This window comes from Neopsephotus bourkii, unplaced genomic scaffold (assembly GCF_033783945.1).
Source record: "Neopsephotus bourkii isolate Nb327-2 ecotype Australia unplaced genomic scaffold, CSIRO-AGI_Nbou_v1 NB_1827, whole genome shotgun sequence".
Taxonomy (NCBI): domain Eukaryota; kingdom Metazoa; phylum Chordata; class Aves; order Psittaciformes; family Psittacidae; genus Neopsephotus; species Neopsephotus bourkii.
The window spans coordinates 722,539-745,206 of NW_026902300.1; the positions used below are offsets into that span (position 1 = coordinate 722,539).

A 22,668-nucleotide genomic window follows, 5' to 3' on the forward strand; every position below is an offset into this window, starting at 1 on the left:
CTCACGTGGCTGCGTAGCGGCACAATGAGGACTTGAATATTGCCAATCTGTTTCCAGGCGGCTCTCTATGCTGCCTGCCTGCAGGTGAGCCGACGGGGGCTCCTCGCTCTGCACTCAGCAGCTTTTCAACCCCGTTTCCTATCGAAAGGGAAGATTCTGAGGAGGAAGAAGCAGGGAAGCGTATGCAGAGCTCCAGCACAGACAGTCGCAGCAGCAGCAAGTCAGTAAGTCAGACTGCACCATTTTCTTCTCACCCTGCATAAAGGCAATGTGAGAAGCTGCAGGCAGCTGCCCCCTCCCCGCCTGGCGGTGATGCTGAAGTAGAGCCTTCTTCCCAGTCAGAAGACGCAGCCTGCCTGAAGGAATCCCAGAAGACCTTCCCAGTTTGGTGATGTGTGTTTAAAGGCCGATTTTTCTTCTTTTGATTTTTTTTTTCCTCCCCATCTAAGCCTGAAGCTTTCCTTGCCTCACTGTGGCATCTAAGCTACGGTTGGTTTCAGGCTGCGAGTGTGAGGCTGCGAGCACTTTTCACGCTGCGTGTGTGGACCTTGCTCTCAGTGCTCCCGTGTCATGGGTGCTGCAAAGCCTGGAGCAGAGCTGTGACCTTTTCTGGGGTGCTGGAGGAGGAAGAGTGGATTAACACTGTGAAGTTCTGGCTTGCAGCCAGTGCTCTTGCAGAAAAAAATAAACCACCTGGATAGCCTGGTGTGGTGGAAACAGCTTCCTGGGAGCTGGTGTTTTCCTCTCCAAAATGGCTCACGCAGCTGCTTCCATTAAAAAAGTTCGAGAGTCTGAACTCGAAGAGAGGGAGAGAAACCTTGAGAAGGAAAGGAAAAGGCAGCGGAAAATCTCTAGGGCAGATCGGAAACACAAGGTATGAGGGGAGAAACATCCCCTTTATCTTTCCTTCCCCCCCCACCCCCCCTCCCCCGTGCAGCCCTTCCCAGGGGGTTCATTGCCATGTATAGTGCTCTCCCGTTCATTTTCCTCTTCATATGCTATTTCCCATTTGCATCCCCTCCCATCCCCTGCGGGCTTAGCCTTGCTGCAGCCCTGTGATTCAAGTGCTGTCAGTCATGGCAGCCCACAGCTATCCACAGACCATGCGAATAGGAATGGCCACAGGCGCAGTTTAGCACCTTCCCTTCATCCCCCCAAAAAGGGCTAGAGGTGCATGTCCTCATTGAGGAGTAAGGTCTTTCAAGCCTCCAGCTAGCCCAAAGAACTTGTTGTGGAGGGATGTGGCTGTATTTGTGCTTTGCAGCATGAAGGTGCCTTTCTGTACTTCACAGCAGCTTTTTTTCTCCATTTACCCTTTTTTTACTTTCACTTCCAACATTCCCAGCAGTGGGAAGTGCTGCATGTGAGCCCTGTCCTGTGGTGCTGGGTGTGATGGCTGATTCACTCTGCAGCTGGTACTGACCCTATGTGAGCAGCCGTGATTCAGTGCATTCACACTGCTGCTGCAGGTGTATTTTTCTAGCCAGGGCCTGAAACGCCAGTCTGCAATCTATTGGGTTTTGTGTCTGTTACTGGTGGCAGTCTGATGCTGTGAAGGCGTATCCATTTAGTTGTTTCAGCCTTTGGGGAGGTTTACTCCTAATTTATAATTAACTCTTCTTTCTGTGTTAAAACTGTGGAATGACATCTCTGATGGCCTCGTGGGGAGGGGAGGAGGGAAGAAGAGAATAATAGAATAATAAAAAAAATCAATACGAGATGCTTTATTTGCCAGCTCACTCTTTAGTTTCTAAGGATACAAATAATATACAGTAGTGGAGAAAATATTAAAAGCCCCAAAGACTCTGTTAAGGTTAGCTTTAGGGCTGTATTACATCGGGGGTGCCTGTGTTAATGCGTCCTCATTGCCATTTTTCTTCTGTCTCCAGAATCTCAAGATTGTGATGTGTATTAACTCATTCACTGACACCATGTTTGGATGCATTCTTTATGTTATTCTTCTGGAAGGGATCATCTCAAGAGGCATAATCTGTCCTTTTTCCTTTTCTGCTACATTGCATGCATACAGACATCTATCCGTAAAAAGGAAAAGAACAGAGTCCTGCAGCGTAACATTTGAATTTATAGGTCCTTTTGGCAAATCTCTAGGATTGAGAAGCCATCTGCTCCCTTGGCATACTTGGGAAATGTTGAATTAATTTTATATTAAATCTTGTGGATTTTCATATTCTAAATTGCATGACTTTATTAAAATTCCCAAGGCTGTGTGATACCTCTGGGACCTTTGGCTATGATCTTCATGACTTTTAAATGGCTCCCTTGGCAGGGTTTGTTAGGTTGCATTAGGATTCTCTCTGTCAAAACAAGGAAGTCATTTCTCATGTGCGCAGTGCTTGGGTGCTGGGGCAGAGTGGCTTGGGGCAGATTGGGATTACTGTTCTAATCTCCTAAATGGGGCACTGCGGCATAAGGTAGCTTTTCTGATTATGTTTTTGACTGAGAAACTCTCTGCAAAACAGCCCTTGTTTATTTTTTTAAAAAGAAGTATTTAATGTGTGGCTGTCCTTGCTGGAGGGGCTTTTTCATGTTTACCCAGCACTCATCTCAGTTACTTCATCACAGCAAGTTGTTGTTTTTCTTGATTTTAATGAATATGTTTGATTGAAATGTGTATTCTACTTTGATTGAAGCTAGATAGAATACTGCCCCTGCTGGTGTCTCTTTTCCTGGAGTGCTGCATATCCCTGACTGCAAGTAGACAGGCTCAGGCGGTGTTAGTGATCATGTATGGTGATGCAGGCTCCTAATCAGATTTTCCCATCTAGGGAACACCAGTAGCCTTTGCTTAGAAAACAGGGAGGGTGGGTGCCTCAGTGTTTGTGTTTCTTTGTTCTTAATATTCAGTAACAGCCTTGGCTCCTGTGTGCCTTTTACTGTGGCTGTACCTTGCTGTTACATAAACAAGGGCATGGCTGCACCCTAAACTTGCTTCCCCCATGGTACAGGGTGCAGATTAGGCCGAGCATCTGCCCTCTGCTTCTGCAGGAGAAATACACCAACATGAGGATGAGTTTATGTTTGCATGTAGACACTCTCATGCTGTGCAGAATGCAGATGTTAGAGCATGTTAGATATGTAACTCTGTATGCCTACACTGTGATATATACAAAATATATATGTTATATATAATATCTGTATTCAGAAATTTAGGTGAGATATACAGTACATACTTTTATATATATGTCACTTGAATTGCAGCAGAAAAATCAATTGTTCTACTGCAAAACGTGACTGTCTCCTAGTAGGTGCAGAGCCCTCTCAGTTTTTTTGGGATTTCCTTGGAAAATGGAGGCTATGAGCAAATGGTATGTGCAGGCCCATAAAATATGAAATGTCTATGATTTTCTTTTTAATTGCTCTTGGCACTTAAACTCTTTCAGCATATGGGGCATATGGTCCCAGCTTTGTGTTTCATTTAAAAGCTGTTGCATTGCAGTGTCTGGGTTTTCAGCACAGCAGAGATCCATTTTGTTTGTAGGAACAGTAGTGAGGGGGGAATATGCTGACATAAGGTATTGTGAGCTGTCTTTTCAAACTTCATTTGGATTCAAGCTATGTACGGATACACACTGTATACATGGAGTGCTGATTCGGCCTTGGGATGGAAACTTTTCCTTTGACTCTGGAACATCTTGATTATGCAAAAGAGGATAACGAAGGGCCATGACTTTAGCTCTTACATTCTGCCAGCATGTTGGGCATCTATTTGTACTGTCCCATGCTTCTGCTATCTTCCAGGGGTGCTGCATGCTGTGGGATTAGTGTGGCTTTGCCTCTTCTCTTGAGTATTTTGCTTTATGATACTTTGCAGTGTGATCATCATCTGTCTTGATAGCAGCATTACAAAGGCTGTAGCTTCTGTGCTTCTCAGGTAGGACCATAATGTTCTTAGATGTCATCATGTCTGGACATTGCTCTGGACAATAACAATTCCCTGGCTATTAGAAGAGCTGGGAAAAGGGCCAGCATCAGTAGCAGTCTTCCCCAGATAATGTCATTGCAGTCCTTCAACATCTGTAGTTCTCTAAAGATGAACAGATATATTCCACAGCCCAAAATTGGGAAAAGGTATTTGCAAGGCTGAAGACAAATTTCAAGACCTTCTCTTGTGTTCTTTCCAAGACGGAGTTGATTGATTTTTTTTTTACTTTTTTTTTTTTTTTAATCTGGTTGAGAAGTTATCTCTGCTCATCTTGCATTCATATGAGAAATTTTCACATTTGTGCATGCAGTCTTTTCTTGCAAAGTTGAGAACCACATACTGATGCAAATACAAAAAACCCAATGGTCTGAATAGTTGCATGGATACCTGAATGTCTCAGGCGTATTAAAGCCAGGTGCTAACACAGAAGATGAGTGGCTTAAAATACATAGATTTTATTGAAATTTAGGCATGACAAATTCCTTTATACCTAAGTTCAGGGTATGTAAGCCCCAGCCCCACTTGCCACATTATCTTTCAAGATAGCTGAATATGGCTCATATTTTGCAAAGTGAGGAAAGGGAGACAGCTTGATTATGTGATGGTCACTCACTGAGTCAGTAGCAAAGCTGGAATTACAGCCTTGGGATCTGGCGTCCTAGCCCCTGGCAGAGTGTAACACATGCTTGCTTTTCCCTGTCTAAAATACTTCCTAAAAGAGCTTCCTAGCTTTGCATGTGACAAGTGTTTAAAAGGTTTTAGAAAACCCACAAAAAATAAAATCCCCAAACAAAAAAGCTGTTATCAAAACTTGATTTTACTGCCAAATAAAACCCATTATTGAATGTATAGATACAGGAAGCTGATGCCTCTTACACTTCTACCATCAGTGATCAGGAGAGAGTTCAACTTCTGGGCTTTGCTAGCAGTAAGTGGGTATTTATTTAGTATTTAAAAACACAGTTGTAAAAAAAGTTAAAAAACTTTTACACCTCTTCTTTTAAAGGCCAGCCTCATGAGTTCAGCACCCTTTAGCATAAAATGCCCCACAGCATCTGGAATATTCCCCATTGCTTACCTGAAGAGACTGGGAAAGATTTTTGTCTTCCACTTGAAACATGTCAAAGCTCACACAGAGCTGCTGCTGCTGCCAGACAGTATCTGTGGAAAGACAAGGATGAAGGGAGAAATAAAGAGCTGCTGCTGTCAGCAGAATTCAGATGTGTATGGGGAAGAGTCAATGCATCTCGTAGCTGCAGAAGACAGGGTCTGAGTTTTCTTTGTTTTTCTTGAATAGCAGACTTTTTTTTTCACATTTCTAGCTCCTTTTTCGCAACCAATGCCAGAAAGAAATCTCACATTACAAAATTCACATAGAAAATGATGTCTTGTCTATCTCAGAAAAAAGTGGAAAAACCCATTTGAAATTCAAGTATACTTTTGGTATCTGCTAGGTGGGCTCTGCACTGAGTGGTAGAATCATAGAATCAATTAGGTTAGAAAAGACCTTTAAGATCAAGTCCAGTCTTTACCTCAGGACATTATAGCCAAAAAGGTCATTCCTTTGGAAAGGGCCAAAGCTCCAGCAAGGAAGGGAGGACATGGAGGAATTAATGAGAGCTTGGGCATGCTGGAAAAATGTGTTCCTGGGAGGAAGTCATGTGGAGGTCTAGTGCTTTAAACTAAGGGGAGATCTATATTAGACAGTAAGAAGAAGTTCTTCCCTGTGAGGGGGGTGAGGCCCTGACACAACTTGCCCAGAGAACCTGTGGCTGCCCCATCCCTGGTAGTGTTCAAGGCCAGGTTGGACGGGGCTTGGAGAAACCTGGTCTTGTGGAAGGTGTCTGGGCCCATGGCAGGGGATTGGAACTGGATGAGCGTTATGGTCCCTTCCAGACAAAACAATTCTGTGATTCCTTACTCTTGCCCAGTACTGCATTGATTCATGAATGCCAAACCCAGCGTGAACATGCCACAGGATGAGCATAAAGTTTGTATTGAGCTAAGAAAGAGAAAAATTCTCTCACTGTTTAAACTCTGTATACTTGAAGCTTTCAAGGTTTATTGCTTCTTTAACCCACTGTTTTTGATTTAGCACTGAATGTGCTCAGTGTTGTGATCATTGCCTTGGCAAACGAATCTTTGTGACTCACTAGTTTTCTAGATGTTTCAAATGCCTTTTCAGTTATGAAAAAAAAAATATCTTATTGGTGTTTCATAACTGAGGGTTTGTGTAGGTGGTGCCTATTCCTGATGCCCTTTGAGTCTTTGTTTACCTTCTGTATCTCAAACTAGTGGTTTCATTATGTAGATATTTCTGGGCATGAAAATTATGCCCCACTGTTTGCTTCCCTGTAAAATGGAGCGTCTTTGATGACGCTGCATTTCATGATGGGTGTTTGCTGCTTCACTTTCTAGGTGTCCTCTTTGAGGGGTGATGTCCATGTGACTGCAGCACTGCTGAAGCTTCCAAGTACTCTGTGGTGCGGGCATTCTTGCTGCATTTAGCATGTATGTCCTGTGCAGTATGTCTTTCTCAAGTGAGATAGGTACTAAGTTTCATCTAAAGCTGTAGGTTTAATCTAAATGAGGTAAACCAAGCAGGGCTCTAAAGTGATGGCTGATGAAGCTCTGTTCACCTTTATGCAGACACAGATTGTCACCAGAGTGCCAAGCATCATTATTTCCTTACTGTTATTTGAGACTTTTGCACTCATTGCCGTAATGAAACTGGCAACAAATACACAATATTCTGAAATAAAGCAAGGGTTATAGTGAAGACTGATGTTCTCGAAGTCCTTCATTTCTGGTGAGAAAGGACCAATCTTCACTGCAAATTTAAATTTGCTCACTTTTGTATTGCTACCTAACCATACCATGATTTATATATTTTATTGGTTATATTTGAAAGACAAGATTTATTTGGCCTTAATAAACCATATACAGACAAAACATAGATCATTTACCTAAGCATGTTTTTGGTACCTTGAGTAAGCTCTTCACAGCTTTATACTGAATTGATCCATACCTGGAATACTGGAGAAAATACTTGTCTCAATAGATGGGATTGTGGGATAGGTTAGTAGATTGGTGTCATTAAATAAACACAGATAGTGGTGATGATTATTCGTTGTGTATTTAAGTGAGGGGAAGCATTCCTGGTCTTGAGCCTGGGTCTTACACAGCATTGTACCCACTGGTACTTCTCGCCTCATAGCAGTCAGCATAGTAGGCGTAGGAGTGGTCTTCATCTTTGATCTCTCTCTCTCTCCTGCCGGCTACTTGTGCAGAAAGCCATGGGGTGGATGAAGGAAACTGATCCATATTACCATCCTTTCATGAAAGTTGTAATAATTTTCCTGTTACTGCCTTCACAAGAAGGTAGGGGAGGAGGAGTACTTGGGTGGGGACATCTGTCTTACGGAGGCCTCCAAAGCTGCTGCTTGCTGTAGCTTTTGCACCACTTCTTGCTGGCAGGTGGGGCCACAGTTCTCATCTAGACATGAGAAGACAGAGTGATACAGATATGGGTACATATCCTTTTGCTTGTTTGTCCCACCTTCCTTCCCCCAGCAGAAGTAAACCATCAGACTTATAGCTCCATTGAGCTAAATACTGTACACAGGAGCAGGAACAGGAGGCACTGGCACAGGTTGCCCAAAAAAGTGGTGAATGCTCCATCCCTGGCAGTGTTAAGGCCAGGTTAGGTGGAGCCTTGGGTGACATGGTCCAGTGTGAGGCATCTCTGCCCATGGCAGGGGGGTTGGAACTGTGTGATATTAAGGTCCTTCCCAACCCAAACATTCTATAATTCTATTAGAATGTGCTCATGGCTTGCTCAAGTCCTTTTGTAAATCTTGATTGATACAATCCAATTTAATGGTCCCCACTTTGGATTTTATGGATGGCTTGACTCATAATGTGATTGCTTCTATGGAATTATGGAAGTGCCCAGAAGTTTTCATCTCTCACTCCATCTATTTCAGTAAAAAGAACTTCTGCTGAACTTTAAAAAGAGCAACCAAGAGAGAGGAGAAGTGATAGCACTTCCTGTGGTGACTCCACCTATCCTAATTTCTGCAAATTTAAGAAGCGTGAATCCTACTGATCAGGAACTATAAATGGTTAAAAAAAAACAGAGGGAGCATTTTTTTACACATTGAAGGAAACTATATCAAACAAACTTCTGTGGCTTCTTGTTTGGGTTTGGTTACTTTCTCATAAAATGTCCTGTTATGTCCTTTAAATTGGTGGTGCTTTCTGCACCCCTGAGAAGGATTATTACAGTATGTTCAGGGAGTTTTGTGTAAAGTGATTTAAAATAAGTGTGTGAAGGGAAATTTTACAAGTGGAGGTCAAGAGCTGGAAAACTAATGTAGATGTCAGATGTTAAACTGTGGCATGTCAAGCTTTTAGGAATCTGGCTTCTATAATTTAGTCCCTCAGGCTTTTTCCATTGGACTCCTGGGGAAGGTTTGGCACCTAGAGTAATAGTGGCATATGAGCATTGAGAGATCGTACCTTAATGGCGAGACTTGGATCTATGTCCTGGTGTATATATTTGCCGACATATAGAGCATCCAGGGTGTGGAAACAGTGAGTATGTCCCTAAGCGGTATAGTAGGATCGTTGCCATTCAAGCAACAGTTCTTGCCGTGAGATGGTGCCCTCTCCAGCAAAGACTCACAGACCAGTTGGAGCATGTGTCTTGGGGTCTGTCTGTGATAGAAATGGGTTTTCAGCCTTTTGTTTGCAAGCACATGCATTAATATTGCTTCAGAATTTAAACAAATGTGTTTTTATCAATATGTGTTTCTTGGTCAAGTATCTTTTTTAATTTCTTTCTGTTTAGTTAATGTAATGAACATTGAAAGAAGTGTTCAGTGTACAGTTTGGGATGCTGTCTAATCACAGAATCACAGAATCCCAACGGTTGGAAGGGACCTCAAAAGATCATCTATTCCAACCCCCCTCCAAGAGCAGGGTAACCTAGAGTACATCACACAGGAACTTGTCCAGGTGGGCCTTGAATATCTCCAACGTAGGAGACTCCACAACCCCCCTGGGCAACCTGATCCAGTGCTCTGTCACTAACTCCTGTATGATGTCCAAATACAGAACGTGTTCCAAAGTAGAGACCTGAACTTCTCTTTGGGAAAAGATCCTGTGACATCAGAGGGAATTGTGGGTTGTAGGTCAACATCATCACTCCTGTAGCGTTTTCCAGGTGCAATGAAAAGACTTTGTTGCTCGCAGGTTCTATTCTTATCCTAACAAAATGGTGTGTAAATTACCTTGAATTGGTAAGCATTTTTTTGCATTTTTATAAGCTTGTGATCAACTTTATCCAAATGTAAAATTTTGTTTCTTTCTCACAATTTTAGCAAATTACCACAGCTGATAGAAAAATGAATTTTTGTACTTTATTGACTTGACTCTCTATGTTCACAAAATATCTTTAGTGTTACTTTTTGAAGTTGTATGTGTCACTTGAGGTTTTCTTTAAAAATGATTCCTATTCTCTGCATTGATACCTGTTTTTGTTCAGTCATTGTGGCGCTGGGTAGTTTTGTTTGAATGTCTGTCAAACTTATCCTCCGTGACTGGAGGCTGCTTCTTTAGGGGAGGGTGCACAGTTTGCGAGAATTACTTTCCTGTACTTAATTAAACATTGATGAACACTCCTGTTAGTGACCCGTTAGTACCCCTATATCCTTAGACAGCTAAAATCAACATTCTTTTCCTCACCAGTCCATAGAGTTGCTCAGGTGTAAGTAGGAGTAGATATTCCACACTGTTTCACAATAATACACAGTATTAGAGCATATTATATGAATTACTGCAATCAGACAAATGTAATTAATGAATTTCAGATGGTTCATGAAGCTGGCGCTGTACAAAGTATTAATATGTTGGCACTGTTTTAAGGGTTGTCTCTCAGTAATTACATAGAAAAGCTCCATATATTGTAAATAGATGTGGTGTTCTGCTGACAGCTTTTCGGGGAGTGCTGATACTCTATTGATCCTTCCCCATTGGGATCAATATAGATTAATTGCTAGCTGCCCTTTGAAGTGACTGAAAACAAAAGGCTGCAATTTTTTTGAAAAAGCCCATAATTACCATCTATTTGTTGATGCTAATGAAGAATTAATTTTAACCTCTTCACTATGTAGTATGCTTATTAGCTGCTTAGGGCTTTGGAAAAGAGAGAGTTTCAGGGAGCTGAGCCTAAATAGGTTTCCAAGTGCACATTTGGCTTTAAGGTGACAGAGGGGAGTTTTATATTAGACATTAGGAAGTTCTTCCCTGTGAAGGGTGGTGAGGCCCTGGCACAGGTTGCACAGAGAAGACGTGGCTGCCCCTTCACTGGCAGTGTTCATGGCCAAGTTGGATGGGCCTTGGAGCAACTTGGTCTAGTGGAAGGTGTCCCTACCCATGGCAAGGGGTTGGAACTGGATGAGCTTTAAGGTCCCTTCCAGCCCAAACCAGTCTGTAATTCTGATTCTGTGATTTTCATCCTCCATCAAGATTCCCACTGTAGCTGGTGGGAATTGTGCTGTGGACTCTGTTCCCCTTCTGAGGAAGAGAGGATAAAAAAGAACAGGAAAAGAAGGGTGAAGTGAAGTAAGGCTAGATTAAAAAACTTGTCTTTTTCGCATGTAGAAAAATCACTGGAAACTAATTTTTTTTAGCACTGGAAAAATCACTGGAGACTAATAATCTACAAAACAGATGGTTGGATCAGGCCATGAAAACTTGAGCTTCTGTTACTGTATGTGAACTCAGAGGGGTGTGGATTTTTCCCTGATAATTTAGATCTGCATTCTCTTTATTTCTTTTTATAAAATAAAGCCAGTGTTTAGACCCAGCACCCACCTGAAATGAATGTAGCTCTTACTTCCTTGGGCTAGTAGAAAATGACTGCGGCCAATAGAACTGTAATTACCAACCTCTCGAGGCTGTTTTAGGTTTAATAATTTAAGCTTGTTTTTAATTATTTACTATTCTGGCTTATGCAATGTCAAGATGTCTAACAAAGGCGTACAACTGCTCCAAACCAGTGCAGCTGGCAACTGTCCTGGGTTCTGCAGTAGCAGTCATCTTTCTCAGTCTTAGTAGCTGGTGCAGTGCTGTGTTTTGACTTTCAGCCTGGGAACAGCGCTGGTAACACCGATGTTTTTAGTTGTCGCTTAGTAATGTTTACTCTGACCAAGGACTTTCTGAGTCTCATGCTCTGCTAGGGAGGAGGGGAAGCCGGGAGGAAGCAGAGACAGGACACTTGACGCAAACTAACCAAAGTGGTATTCCATGCCACAGCACGTCATGCCCACTATATTAACTGAGGGCAGTTACCCAGGAAGGGCAGAGTGCTGCTCGGGTCGGCGGCTGATGAGCGGTTGTATTCTCTTCCCTTGTTATTTCCCTTATCATTATTATTATTGGTGGTAGCAGTAGTGGTTTTGTGTTATACTTTAGTTACTGGACTGTTCTTATATGAACCCGTGGGAGTTACATTCTTTCAATTCTTCACATCCCTCGGGAGTGGGGGAAGGAAGAAAGAGGGGAGTGAGCGAGCAGCTGCATGGTTTTGCGTTACCAGCTGGGCTTAAACCACGACACAATGCAACAGGACTCAGTTCCACTTGGAAAACCTGCAGGGTTTCATATTAAAAAAATAGGGAAGTGATGTTATTACTGTATGTGACCTAAGGAAGGATGAGGTTTTCTTTTTTTTCTTGATAATTTAGACCTGCATTCTCAATTCCACATGTTGCTCATGGAAAAAATGATGTATGGGTCGGTATTTTGCAAGTTTTTTGGTAGAGGGACATGACTGCAGGATGGACTCAGTAATACTGAAACACTGATGTGAGCCTTAAATTGGCGTGCTCAGCTGCTGTGTGCAGAGCAAGTTTGGCTTAATGAGTATGAAATCATTTTGCAAAATGGCGTTTGCTGAAGATGAAAAAGCGAATTGGCTTTATAAAAATAATAAAAAGACATTATTTTGCGTGGTCAGTGGCAATAGCAGCTGATGTATAGCAGCAAAATTTTTTGAAAGAAATGCCTGGAGACTCCATAACAACTAGATGAAATACGCAGTATTCTAAATGCTGTTGCTGTGCTGTGTCTGTGCAGAAGGAGCCTTCATCCCCTAACACAGCACCCACACTGTCTGCACTGTGGGTGACACACAGCAACTTCAGTGCGTGACGATGGCATCAGGGCTGTTTTTAAGATGAGAGAAAAGTTCCCTGCATTGTATTTTCTTTCTTTTTCTTGTTTATTACAAGGACTGCACAAAGCCTGCAGCATTGTCTGAAAGTTAGATAAACTGCTCAGTCACTTCTTGGGTAATAATTGATTCATTACCTTCTCTTTACCTCAGATACAGGCACCAGCAATATATACTTTAGTAGAGCTGTTTCCGTGAAGTAATGCATGGTGTAGCCTAGTGCTGAATGATGAAGCCTTGAAAGTTATTTCCCAAACAGGAGAAATCAGAAATAATTAATAACTGTGCACAGAGCCAGGTCTGCATTGCAGCATGAATTCTCCAAGGCTGTAGGAAGTACGTGCTTAGCCATCTTCCCTGTGTTTCTACGGTGCCAGGACGACTGATGCAGGTTGGTAGGTTCCTGTCTCACTTGAGTTACACTGAGGATTTCTCCATCCATATTTGTTTTTGCCTGTTGGTACAGTGCTCTTAATGTAAATCTGAGCACGTGTTTGCTCTCAGTTTGGTGACTTTGGTTAAGTGAAGGAACAGAAGGAAATTCCCTACTAGCAGCTTAGTAAGAACAACAGTATTGCTTCAGCCGAGGAGTATGTGGATAGTAGAAAAAGCCAATTAACACCAGTTTTCCATTTATCTCAGTTTAGCTATCAGATATTAGGAATAAGTTCTTCCCTCTGATGGTGGTGAGGCACTGTCAGAGATTGTCCAGAGAAGCTGTGGCTGCCCCATCCCTGGCAGTGTTCAAGGCCAGGTTGGATGGGGCTTGGAGCAACCTGTGATTTAGCAGTACATATTCCCTTATATTGAGCAATAGACCATCATTATTTTGTAGTCTCACCACAGTTGTAGAAACAAGTATTGGTCCAGAAGCTTGAGATACAAGAAGCATTGTTTGATCTTTCTTTAATGTAGCTGGTCAAACGAACTTCAGTATGAAAAGTCCCTGTTATGAAAATAGAGCTCTTGAGAATCGTAGAATCATAGAATAGTTAGGGTTGGAAAGGACCTCAAGATCATCAAGCTCCAACCCCCCTGCCATGGGCAGGGACACCTTGCTCTAAACCATATTACCCAAGGCCTCATCCAGCCTGGCCTTGAACACTGCCAGGGATGAAGCATTCACAATCTCCCTGGACAACCTATTCCAGTGCCTCACCACCCTAACAGGAAAGAACTTCCTCCTTATATCCAATCTAAACTTCCCCTGTTTAAGTTTTAACCCATTACTCCTTGTACTCCTACTCTCTAATGAAGAGTCCATCCCCAGCATCCCTATAGGCCCCCTTCAGATACTGGAAGGCTGCTATGAGGTCTCCACGCAGCCTTCTCTTCTCCAGGCTGAACAGCCCCAACTTTCTCAGCCGATCTTTATACGGGAGGTGCTCCAGCCCCCGGATCATTCTCGTGGCCCTCCTCTGGACTTGTTCCAACAGATCCATGTCCCTTTTATGTTGAGGACACCAGAACTGCACACAATATTCCAGGTGAGAAGAACCAGCCTCCTTCTGGGAACAGTTTTTAAGGTGAACAGAGTTAATCTAGAGATAGGGAACTGTAAGTAAAGGTTTTATAAGAACACTTAGTTTTGTAACAATATAGACTATAATCTTAACTCATTGGAATCCCTGACAGATTTGCTAATGATTCCAAGAGATTTAGATTTTTTCCCCGCAGATTTCCAGCAGTAGATAGTTCACCTTGTATTACATAACCATCTTAGAGCTTTATATTATTATTTCTATATTGCAGTTTGTGACCATTTGTTCAATTTCAATACAGCTCTGCTGTATTGAAGAGATAGATAATTTGTGGTGGAAAATAATGATAAACAGATAATACCTTGAGGACCAAAATGGTTTTTAGATATGTCTTATGTTCTATGATGCGTCATGTTCAAATCCCCAAGCTGTTTGCTTGAGGAAAGCTCTGGTGTTCTTAAACTCCTTATAAATGTTCTAAAGTTAATGATAAAAATAATTAGAGGAGCAGAAAGAGCTTGAAAATCACAAATGGAATTGAAGAGAAATTTGCAAAGGATTAAACAAAGGTGGTTTCCCCAATGTCAGGAACTCAAGATGTTCATATGCCATCAATGTGATGCCTTTTGAAGAATTAGAAAAGGTAAAAATTCTCTGATATAAAATGTGCTTTTAGAAATAGCACATGTAATATAATATGGGGGTGAAGAATTAAAAAGTGTGAGTTGGAAATGTCCCACAGGGACAGAAATGTTGATGGCCTCACTGCTTCCAGATGTGTGACCATTGATGGATGAGGCTGTGGGTTGTAGCGAAGCTGTCTGACAGAACTGCCACAGGGGTTTTCTTCTTTTTTCCAACTTTTTTTTTTTTTTTTTTTTTAGCCAACATAGTAAAGGCTAAGGACCATTTCAGCAATTTTTTTTGCTGTTGATAAGTACGTAAACAAGTTCATAGGACTTCCCTGCTCAGGCTGATGATTGGAAGAAGTACTGCTCTCTGAAAAGAAGGGTAACAGAAGTCAAGTCTGGATAAATTGGAATCTAGTTTTGACTCTGCTCTTAACAACTGCACTTACCTCTGTGGAAACACACTCCTTTTCCATCGCATGTAATTGAAATTTTACATGTCTCTGGCCCATTTGGTATTACAAAGATGTGGTTGGAGAGGAAAGCTGGAAATGATATGTTGAGGGAAGGCATTGGGGAGGGGAGTGGTTTGTGGAGGCTTGCGACCTATTTTCCATCTTGTAATTGCCTCTGGGCCAAATTTTGGTTTTCAGCCATGAAGGCTGAATAAATGAGCTGTAATAGTCATACAACAGGGTTGGAAAAATGGAATGTAGATGTGAAAAGATGTTCTAAAATGGAGGGTGTCCCTATCACTGTCCCAAAATTATGTGATTTTAAGGCCCTTTCCAACCCAACCCATTCTATGGTTCTGTGATATTCACAGAGTTTGCTAGCATCTAATTTTGGTTGTGTTATAATTACACTTTTCCTAAAAATTGCATGATTGGGTTTTGAGAGAATCCAGTTATTGTTCCAGTCCCCAGTGGAAACCAGTAATGAGTGGTGTCCCTCAGGGATCGGTGTTGGGACCGGTCTTGTTCAACAGCTTTGTCAGTGACATGGACAGTGGGATTGAGTGCGCCCTCAGCAAGTTTGCTGATGACACCAAGCTGTGTGGTTCGGTTGATACGCTGGAGGGAAGGAATGCCATCCAGAGGGACCTTGACATGCTTGTAAGGTGGGCTAATGTCAACCTTATGAAGTTTAATCATGACAAGTGCAAGGTCCTACACCTGGGTTGGAGCAATCCCAGGCACAGCTACAGGTTGGGCAGAGAAGAGATTGAGAGCAGCCCTGGGGAGAAGAACTTGGGGGTGTTGGTTGATGAGAAACTTAACATGAGCCAGCGGTGTGAGCTTGCAGCCTAGAAAGCCAACCGTATCCTGGTCTGCATCAAAAGGAGCATGACCAGCAGGTCGAAGGAGGTGATCCTGCGCCTCTTGCAAGATCAGGGCTCTTGTGAGACTTCATTAGGAGTACTGTGTACAGCTCTGGTCTTCTCAGCATAAGAAGGACGTGAAGCTGTTGGAGCGGGTCCAGAGGAGAGCCATGAGGATTATCAGGGGACTGGAGCACCTCCCGTGTGAAGACAGACTGAGAAAGTTGTGGCTGTTCAACCTGGAGAAAAGAAGGCTGCATGGAGACCTTATAGCAGCCTTCCAGTATCTGAAGGGGGCCTATAAGGGTGCTGGGGAGGGACTCTTCCTTAGGGACTGCAGTGATAGGACAAGGATAACAGGTTTAAACTTAAGCAGGGGAAGGTTAGATCAGATACAAGGAAGAAGTTCTTTATGGTAAGGGTGGTGAGGCACTGGAATGGATTGCCCAAGGAAGTTGTGAATGCGCCATCCCTGGCAGTGTTCAGGGTCAGGCTGGACATAGCCTTGGGTGACATGATACAGTGTGAGTCATTCCTGCCCATGGCAGTGGGATTGGAAATAGATGGTCTTCGCGTCCTTTCCAACCCTAACTATTCTGTGATTCTATGATTATGTGGATCCTTTCAAGAGGAGGCCGTGTGTTCCCCTATATAGCTTATGGCTTCAAAGCAAGCCAGATGAATGTTTTCCATTGAATCTCTCTAGAGATATTAGAGAAAGGGGGTGGGTAATTAATGTTTGCATTACAACTGACGTTTGGATGTTTGTTGCTCTTTGAGGGTGCTTTTCGTGTGAATCCCATCTGCTAGGACTACCTGTTAAGTTCTTCCTGTTTATTGGTTCAGAATTTTGTGTTGATGTTTTTTAGAAGGTTTTTAGTAAAAGGCATTGTCCTGAGTCATGCTTACCTGAATTTATTAATACTTTAACTACAAAATTAATATTTATTTGGTTGTCTCTTTCTGTGTATTTATTTCATGTGATAATGCAAAGATGTTCTTAAAACCTTGGATATTTTCTCATACTTAATAGTCACAGTATGTGCACCATTAACATTGTGCATGTCACAGCATCATGAATTACGAAGGGCAGGTTTTATAGCATTTATGGGACTCCTCTCTGTGAAGATGTATTTTTAATGACAAGATCTCAAAAATTACATTTAGAAGTCTGTATGTGAATTCAATAATGACAGTTTATTCAGTTCCACAGCATACTAGTTTTTCATGCTGTTCTGTCCCTCATCTGGATGCTTTATGTAACTAATAAGGCACAAATTGGTTGCATACAGAAACAAAAATTCTTGATTATACCCTGTTAAACACTTTTGATGGTAGAGAATTGCTTTTGGAAGTTTGTCGTCTTTTATGTATCATCTATTAACATACAACTTTAGTGTGGGGAAAGGAAAAATATTCAACAGGAGTGATATAAGCCTAAGCTTTCGAACACTGATTGTTGACATTTGATGCGTATAGCATATAACTTTTTATTTCATGACTCTTTCTTCAAAGCTTGGAAGGAGAAGCTGTGTAGAGTTTGATTCAAAGAGGATGTCTCTTCATCTGCACCAAAGCCTTAACAGCTTGTTAAAGCCAGAAACATAGAGCTAGAGATGCTGGATTCTGTTTTGTTTCAAGTAGCTAGTGGCGTGGGTAGTTGAGCACATATAACGCAAGCTGTAATATTACAGATAGGAAGATTGCAGTGGTTTATGGTTATAGTTCAACTAAATGTAAGTCCACTTTGCGCAGCTGGGTTGTTTTTTATCGTTGACAGATATATTCAATGTGTGTGTGTATATATGTGTGCATATATATGTGTATCTATCAGTGTGCATTAGCTCGTATTTGTGTGGGAATTTGGGGGTTAGGTGTATTTTTCTTTCAGTGGCACTGGATATACTTGTACTTACTTTATTTTAACCATAAAGAGCAACTTACTAAAGCAAATAGCTTGCTATTCAAGAGAAAAGTCTTTTTTATGCAGATCAGTAAAAACACTTGTTATACCAGATGTATTTAATGTGCCCTGAGATAGTAGACAGGCACAGGTTGTAAAATAAACCCCAAACTGAATAAATTAACTACTGATATGCAGATAAGAACCTATGTCATGATGTATGCCAGCAACCATTACTTAGTATGGAGAGTAAAAGCCAGAATCAGGGGTTCCGTGTTACCCAAAAATGTCTTGTTCTTTGAGGATTCCCTAAGAATATGTTGGGGTTTTTTTCCCGCTTTAATTGACAGATACAGAAGCAGAAAAAACAGCTGTGTATATGCTACGTCTGATGGTCTTTCTTTCTTTATCCTTAAGCTGGTAGGTCATACTGGTATCTTGGAGCATTTCTTAGCTATTAAGGGCCTCAGTCTACCACTTTCTCTTACCAGAATGTAACTCTGGACAGTAGCTGGCTTTGAGACAAGAAGATACTTCTCTACCCAGTAATTTCAAGCAGTATTAAAAAAGAATGATTTTACATTGGGTGACATGGTCTTCTGTGAGGCATCCCTGCCCATGGCAAGGGGTTAGAAACTGGATGATCTTAAGGTCCTTTCCAACCCTAACCATTCTATGATTCTACACAGGCACAATTTCAACACGTATTTAATATTAAAATAAAGTATGCTTTTTTTTTAGCATTTAAAAATTAAAATTATTTTTCTAGTTCCACAAAAGGTCTGATAAGACTGTATAGATCTCATTTGCCAGCTATGACACTTTGTGTATATTAAACTATTAAGTAGGTCATCCTGCCTACAACAGAGCTCTAGGGAAGAGGTTGGTTACAGACCATGTTTCTGTTTGAAGATATAGTGTACAAATAATCAAAGCTTGTGATAAGGTAACTTTTTAAGGGGAAAAAATAATCTATTTTCAAACAGTGCTGCTGATACAATAAAAAACAATGCTTAATTTGCTTAATATGAGGAAATTTATCAGAATCTGCATTACTGGTATTCCACATATAAGATTAATATATATGTAGCACTTCTTGAAGTATTATCACTTTTTCTGCTCCTTGTATGTTAGATTCGTTTATTAATAAACAGTAAATCTCAGAGGAAAGCAGTTACCATTGTCTCTATTTCATATTCTTGATTTTCTGTTTTATTATAATTGATTAACCTCTCACGAGCCAAAATGAAAAGAAGGCAAGCTGAGTCTGGGTCGCAGGTACCAAATATGGCATCCAGTGGAGAATCTCAGGGTGATGCCCTAATAAGTATGCTCACTCTTTGCATTTTTCAAACAGGAAAGTAGCTTGTTACATGCCAGTAAAAAAAACAACTTCATTAGGAACTTGCATATTGATCAGTTGATAATCTGTAGAAGGGAAATAAAACTTTTTTTCCTGGTTACTTCAGAATTCATAAGAGATGTTTTCACCCACTGTGAATAGGTGTGCAAAAAGCATGATATAAATCAGTGTGTTGTGAATTGCAGGAAACCCAAGTGCTAATGGTTTAGTTAATATTGTACTTCAATAAATTTCCTATTTAAACACTATAAATACTGGAATAAAAAGGTTACCTCTTGTACTTGCTTATGCAAATACATATACTAACCAGTATATGAAGGGTCTATCAGGAAGTATGCTGTACGATTTGTGTCCACTTTGATATTTAAGTATTTTTTTTTGTTGTTGTTCCATGTGCTTTATCTGTGGAATGCTGAAGACTCAGGTGGCCTGTGTTTCAAGGAAGGGCCGTCTAAATTCACCAGGGAGCCATAAATACTTCAGAATAACAGAGACTGCATTGCCTTTATTTATTTATTTATTTCGTTTGTATATATTATAAACTACTTTGTTATAAATTTTCCTATCCACAAAACAACCTTTTTCCAGTTCTGCCGCATGTGTCTCTTCGGTACTGCAGGACTTGTAGCTGCGATGATTAAAACCCAATTTACCTGTTAGCTTATTCTTGCAGAGATACAAAGATAAATATATGCTACTACTTGGAGTAAGAGCTCTTTGTTGCTGTCCAGAGGATCATTATGCTCAATGTGATGAGTGATTCACCATGTACTACAGCATAGCAAAATGATTTGTTCTGTTCAGAATGGCTCAGAATAGATTTTTGCAATTGATTGGACTCAGATTATTTGAGCCGAAAAAGATTTGCTGCTAAATTCTCTGTGGTAGGCAGCTGCCTCTTCATAAAGGTTGCCAGGGTTTCAGGAATTACTTGGTATGGCGTCTGTGACCAATGTACAGTAAATGCCAGAAGAAAGAAAACAATTTTTTTTAAAAATGATGGTCATATTGGTGTCATTCTTGTAAAACATAAAAGGGCATAAATGATACAAAGGCAGAAATCATCAGTCTGTAATCTGTGTGAGTTCAAGAGCTGACCCAAGATAATTGCCAGAAACAAGTGACCCACATTGTGCTTGACCTTCCTACAGAAGAATCCCTAAGACTTTTCATTTAGGAACCACTTCAAAGTTCAAGAAACCTGGAGACATACCAGCATAGTCTTTTTTTTCTCTCTCCTTGTTAATTACTGTGTTTAACCATAAAAATGTAAAAGGAAATATCTCTTTCAGGAAGGATTTCACAAGAATGACTTTGGGGAGCAAATGTAACTAGCAACACATAGGTCATGGTTTGTCTCAATACTTGGAACTCTTTCTCTCTCCATTTTTCACTTTTGTCTTTTGTTTTGCTGCACTAAACATTCTTGCAGTACCTCCTGAATTGTTGTTTTAGCTACTGTGCTATCCTAGGTCACAGCTGAAACTTCTGCTGCCAACTTAAGCAAAAGAGAATAAAGCAGCATTCCTCAGAGCAGTTTTGCTGTTGTCGTGGAATACCTCAGGGGTGTGTGACTGTCCCTAGTCCTGCTTTGTTTCACAAGACACAAGCTTTGCCGGTCCTGGACCATGGAACACTGTCCTATAGAATGACGTCTCCATCTGGCTTTGATTTCACTGCTTCTCACTCACTAGTCTTTGAGGTCTTAGCTGAGATTTTGCAAGTTGGTGGTTTTATATTGCATGTTTTTTCTTGATGGCCAGTAGTAGGAAAGTCAGATATTTAGCAACAATGCCACTTACTGCAATAATCTTTGGAAAAGTGAAAACAGAAACTGATGACAGAAGAAACACTGTAATTAGGAGAGTTAAGTTCTTGTTGGTGATGACACTATAATCATTTATGCTTATTTTTATTCATGGTGACATTTTGAGGAATAGTGCATGTGTAAGTATGATAGAAATGAAGTGTTACATGTGCAAAACCATTTATTTAAATATTATTTTCTGCTTAACTTTCATCTTTTGGATGGTAAAGGGTCTTTTTCACTTACTGTTTTATATAGGCTCAGGCAATACCGTTTGTGTGTATCTTTGGGGTTTGTTTACTCTTTTTAATTTTCAGGACTTTCCAAGTGTTTTACATCCCTGTTTCCTCCTTTGACTTGAGAAAAATAGTTTTAAAAAATCTGGTGCTGTTGAGAACAGGTATTATTTAACATGATATACCTCACATCTGTCAAAAAGAAATTATATGAGGGATTTTAGTCCAGTTTAAAAATTAGTATCTTTTACTCAATGGTATTTAATTTTATCTGCAGCTGTATCACTTCTAAATGGCATGATTAGGAAAACAGTTTAAAGAAGTATAAAATGTAACAAAAAAGGGGTCCTGCAATTGTACATAATGACTAAGTGTATGAAATTTAAAGGTATGTTTTGTTGTGCTTAATGGAAAAGATCTTGCAAGATGAAATTTGCAGGAGTCTTTCAACTGAATGCTTTCATTTTTCTGTTGAGTGGCTTTGTGCTGCTGAAAAGCTGATGATGGTGACCGTTGGAGGCTTAGGAAGAGTTCAGGTGGTAAGAGCAGAATATTTCCCAAAGCCTACAGCATGAATTGAAATAGAGAAGGCATCTGATGGAAGTCTTTGTAGTTCTCATTATACTAGTAATGGTCTTCACCGAGGATTTTGAGTTTGCTGGTCTGCATTTTTTGGTGAATTCTGATCACTTTGCATCATTTTGGGGGCACAAAAATGCAGAAGTTACTGGGATGGTATTCCCCGTATGGATGGAATACTTCACTGAGCAATAGCTTGTTACAGTGAGCCACTACATTGAGTTAAGAATGGTGCCAAGAGGGAGAGGGGTGTTCAGCAGCAAGTACTGTGGCAAACTCAAACACTCAAAATGAAGCACAGAAGGAATTTTATTTTATTTTATTTTTTAATTTTATTTTTCCCCACTTTTGTGTGAGGCTTGTATATGTGTTTTAAGCACGAGTGTGAGGCATGGACTGGAGTAAAAAGGTGGGTTTCTGGACTTTTGAGTTCTTCTGATGTTTCTGCTATAGTATCAACATTCTGGGGGACAAGAGGAAGCCTGTCTCAGGCAGCTGCTTGCTATCCTAGCATCCATGCTTGAGTATAGGAGATACTCTGCTCACTCTCTCAACAGGTACTTTAAAGTGTTTGTCGTGGTTTAAACCCACCCAGACAGCTTATTACCCACTCCCCCTCCCTTCTTGCCCTCCCCCTACTCCTGGAGGGACGGAGAGGAGAATCAGAAAGAATGCAACTCCCACAGGTTGAGATAAGAACAGTTTAGTAGCTAAGGTATAACACAAATCACTACTGCTACCACCAATAATAGTAATGATAAAGGAAATAACAAGTGAAGAGAATACAACACCTCATCACCAGGTGACCGGTAACTTGCCCCGCAGCCCGATCAAGCACCGACCGATACCTCCTCCAACCCTGCAGTCCCTTCTAGCCCCTTCCGGGCCACCCCAGTTACATCCTGGGCATTACGTGCTGTGGTATGGAATACCTCTTTGGTCAGTTTGGGTCAGGTGTCCTGTCTCTGCTTCCTCCCGGCTTCCCTCCTCCCTGGCAGAGCATGAGGCCCACAAAGTCCTTGGCCAAACCAAAACATCATTGTTTTTCAGCTCTGTTCCCAGCTGAAAGTCAAAACACAGCACTGCACCAGCTACCAAGAAAGAGAAAAATGACTGCCACTGCTAAACCCAGGACAGTGTTTCTGAAGGTTTTCGAGTTAAGGGAGT

At 41.2% G+C, this 22,668-nt stretch overlaps 2 protein-coding genes across 15 annotated transcripts in view; one reads left to right on the forward strand and one right to left on the reverse strand.

Moving 5' to 3' along the window:
- The window catches only part of NEUROG2 (neurogenin 2), a 456,819-nt gene that overhangs the window by 253,896 nt on the left and 180,255 nt on the right, over positions 1–22,668 (reverse strand). The window lies entirely within an intron of this gene.
- Positions 1–22,668, forward strand: part of ANK2 (ankyrin 2) — a 372,658-nt gene that overhangs the window by 181,027 nt on the left and 168,963 nt on the right. For 2 of the 14 annotated variants that reach the window (XM_061343841.1, XM_061343844.1), the window contains exon 1: positions 517–874. The exons of 10 other annotated variants lie outside the window; for them this stretch is intronic. In XM_061343841.1, the coding sequence (XP_061199825.1) occupies positions 752–874 (123 nt within the window). In that variant the 5' untranslated portion in view covers positions 517–751. Of the gene's footprint in view, positions 1–516; positions 875–22,668 lie in introns of those variants that run through there. 2 more of the 14 variants (XM_061343849.1, XM_061343851.1) reach the window with 2 other exon arrangements.